The sequence below is a fragment of the Pundamilia nyererei genome, unplaced genomic scaffold (genome assembly GCF_000239375.1).
Source record: "Pundamilia nyererei isolate P.nyererei 1_Seehausen unplaced genomic scaffold, PunNye1.0 scaffold00154, whole genome shotgun sequence".
Taxonomy (NCBI): domain Eukaryota; kingdom Metazoa; phylum Chordata; class Actinopteri; order Cichliformes; family Cichlidae; genus Pundamilia; species Pundamilia nyererei.
Window position 1 is genome coordinate 916,213 of NW_005187555.1, and position 3,209 is coordinate 919,421.

Here is a 3,209-nt window from a genome sequence, read left to right on the forward strand (position 1 = left end):
ACACAAATTATTTTTTGTGACACAAATTATTTGTGTGGCATCAGATTTGATGCAGAGCAGCTGATTGTTCTGTAAATAGTTTGAAATGTTTGTTTAAAAACGTCTTGGCTGCATTTTCAGGTAAACAGCTGCAAAACTTTGTTGTTTGCAAAACTCAGTAACTTTTTTGAAGAAGTAACTAAATACTTAATTGCCCAACATTGGTCATTATTTACTGTATGTTGCAGACAGAGTTACAGACTCTCTCCCAGACCACAGACTCACAATACAGTCAGAGCAAAAAAAAAAAAAATAAAAATAAAGTTGTGTTTTCAAAATTGGAGTTCAGGTTATTTTTGCTTCCAACAGTGTTAACATGCTGCACATGAACAAGATTGTTTAAGTTTTCATTGTAAGTGGGCTGAAGCAGTTAAAAGTCGTCTAACATAAATGTAAATGCTGTAATTTGATTACTTTAGTAAACATGTAACTTGGATGCTGGCGTGACCACAGTGCACACGTCTACTGTCGCTCACAGTGGTCCACGGGACGCTCAGGGAGTTTGTGCGTTCGCTCAGACACGTGGAACATTAGAACGCTGGTGTAGAGACAGCTCTGAGCGGCAGGTTAATCGTTTTGCAAATGAGGTGAAATCAGATTCAAACAGCACAGGAACGAGTTCTCAGAGCACCTGTCGAGGAGGGTGTGGTAACTAATGACTTCCTGTTTGGTGCAACCAACCACAAACTGAGGAGCAACAACAGCGAGCGTAACGATCTGCCTAAAAGCCACGGCGTGCTGTTAAATCGTTTTATCCTCTGACATCCTGCAGAAAACCTCATCACCCTGCAGACCGCCGAACCTCCGGGGACAACAGCCTGATCCTCCAGCCATCACACCAAACTGCACTGATGCAATAAAGAGAGGAGAGGGACGGCTTCAGTGTGAGGAAACAGTTTAAACAGAAGAAATCAGGAAAAATGGTTCCTGCGACCGTCCGCTGGGACTGAGGAGGGCCAGTCTGTAATCCTACACTGCAGTGCTGCAGAGGATGGAGACATCAGCAGCGCCAACACGGCCTCGCATGCTTTCCAACAGATGTCACAAAATCAAATGATGTTCCTGTTATTTCCTGTTTTATTTTGAAGTTACTCCGTTTACCTCTTACTGCGCTCAGCTTCCTGCCTTTGTTGTTTTCCCACACAGGTGGTCAGCTGATCACTCTGCACAGCAGGGATGCTGCTTCCTGCTCGCTCAGTTTTCTTTTCCTCGCACTCCCGCTTAGCCTGATGGACCGCCCAGCCTGGACTGAAACACCTGGGTTTCATTTGGGTCTTTTTACCTGGGAATTCTTGCCTTGTAAACCATCAGGTCATTTTTTACCATGATAAATAAGCATGGCACCTTTTTAATGGATTTTGGAATATTCCAGTTTAGTCTGAAAGTTGTTGGTGAAGCTTCAGCGCTCCCTGTCTTCACCAAGTTAAATGCAAAACCAACATAAACCTCTTGAACATCCTCTCTGAGGCCTCGATCTTTAAAGACTCTGCAGTTCCTCTGACGTCCAGCAGAGGCAGCAGTGAGTCAGTCCCCATAGACTTCTGTGTTAACCCTCTCAGGCTCAAATTAAGTTTTTTGTTGCTAATGCACAACCAAGTCCTGCAGTGGTACTTCTGAGTAAAAAAACTCATAAAATATGTATGTGGGGTGATCAGGTTGTTAGTTTTTAACTGTTGCAAATCTGCAACGTCTGCCTGGAGAGGGTTAAAACGTTACAGCAGAAATAAACATGTTTGCAGCCTGACACACAAACTTCACACCAACTCTATTAAAGTTTGAAGTTCGCATTAAGGAGCTTGAGCCAGAAACCACAGTCGGCCGGCTACATCCACTTTTGCACACTGCTCTCCACACACCTGAGTGTCTGAAGCAGCCATTACTCCAATTTAAAATCTTCCTTCTCATCTGGGAACTCTCTGCTGCGCCTCAGCAGCAAAACACAAGCCTGCCGTCGGAGAGCTGCATGTGACGTCCTTGTTTTGCCTCATCTGCGCATGCGGGTCTCTTCAGGACCGCAGAAGGCATATTGTTAAACTATGAACACCTGCACTAAACAAAAAGGATCTGTGTGCACTCATGCCCACGAAGGCTCACTGTCTCTCGAAAATGTTAGAAAGTCTCACAGAGGCTGATAAATGTCAGGATCTAAGAACTTTTAACAAACCAGAGCGAAATGAATTTTGGGAAGAGAAAGAAAAGTCCAGATGTTGAAGGAGCTGCAGCCCGTCTGCAGTTTCAAAGAGGAAACAGTCCACATCCAAAAGCTTTCTGTCCAGATTTTGGACCTGGACTCAAAGTCCTCATCTTGCTGGTGGACCATCAGCAGCACCTGTCTGATGTGACCTCTCTGACCTGCTCTGTGTTACCTGTTGCATCGCTCACCTGGCAGGAAGCTGTAGGTCCACAGCAGCAGAAGGTGGTGATAATCCATGAGTGCGTCTGAGAGAGAAATAAACAGAGTGTGAGTGAGTGAGTCCCGGCTCTGCTGCTCTGATGTGTGAAGAAGAGAGGAGGAGGAGGAGTAAATGCACCTCCTCCTGCCTCATGTGTCTGATTTTTTAAAGAGCCTCTTAAAGGTCACCTTTTCTTTTCACAGCAGGAGCTTTAATGTCTCAGTCGCTGCACAAACAGGAAATGCCTCCATGTGAGTCTGTGATTCCACACGGTGCTGAAGCCCAGATGTGAACATCTGCCCAAAACTCCCCGGGAGCACCGGGATAATGGATAAACAGTCAGGAAGTGCATCCAACCACAGAGCGGTGCAGTCTTAAATACATCTGTAAGTACACGTGTCCATAAGCGCACTTGATCATTTTGAATTGTTTTGTTTCAAACCTGCTAACAAAAAAAGCTACACAAAGCCTGCAGTTCCTCTCACGCCCACTCCAGGCTCCAAAAACTGTATATAAAAGATGGACATAGTCACCATGACGTCACCTGTTGGTTTTGGACGTAACGTAATTTTAGGATTGTGAGCGTGAGCGCGTTACGTATTTGTTTGGAGCGAGAAGTGACCACGAGTGGGATAGAAGTGATACGGTATCAGCCAATACTGCAAACTTTACACGTTAATACGATTAAACACGTGAGTAATACAAACATCCTCCCTCGTTCAGGGAGAAATTAAGAGGTTTGTGTATCAGGATGTAAACGTGTTTGTTCCTGCTTGC

General features: G+C 44.9%; 1 protein-coding gene across 1 annotated transcript in view; it reads right to left on the bottom strand.

Moving 5' to 3' along the window:
- Positions 1 to 2,521, bottom strand: part of itga11b (integrin, alpha 11b) — a 36,993-nt gene extending 34,472 nt beyond the window's left edge. Inside the window, exon 1 of the mRNA XM_005745105.1 lies at positions 2,422 to 2,521. Coding sequence (XP_005745162.1) covers positions 2,422 to 2,470 — 49 coding nt within the window. The 5' untranslated portion in view covers positions 2,471 to 2,521. The remainder of the gene's footprint in view (positions 1 to 2,421) is intronic.
- Between the last annotated feature and the right edge of the window lie 688 nt (positions 2,522 to 3,209).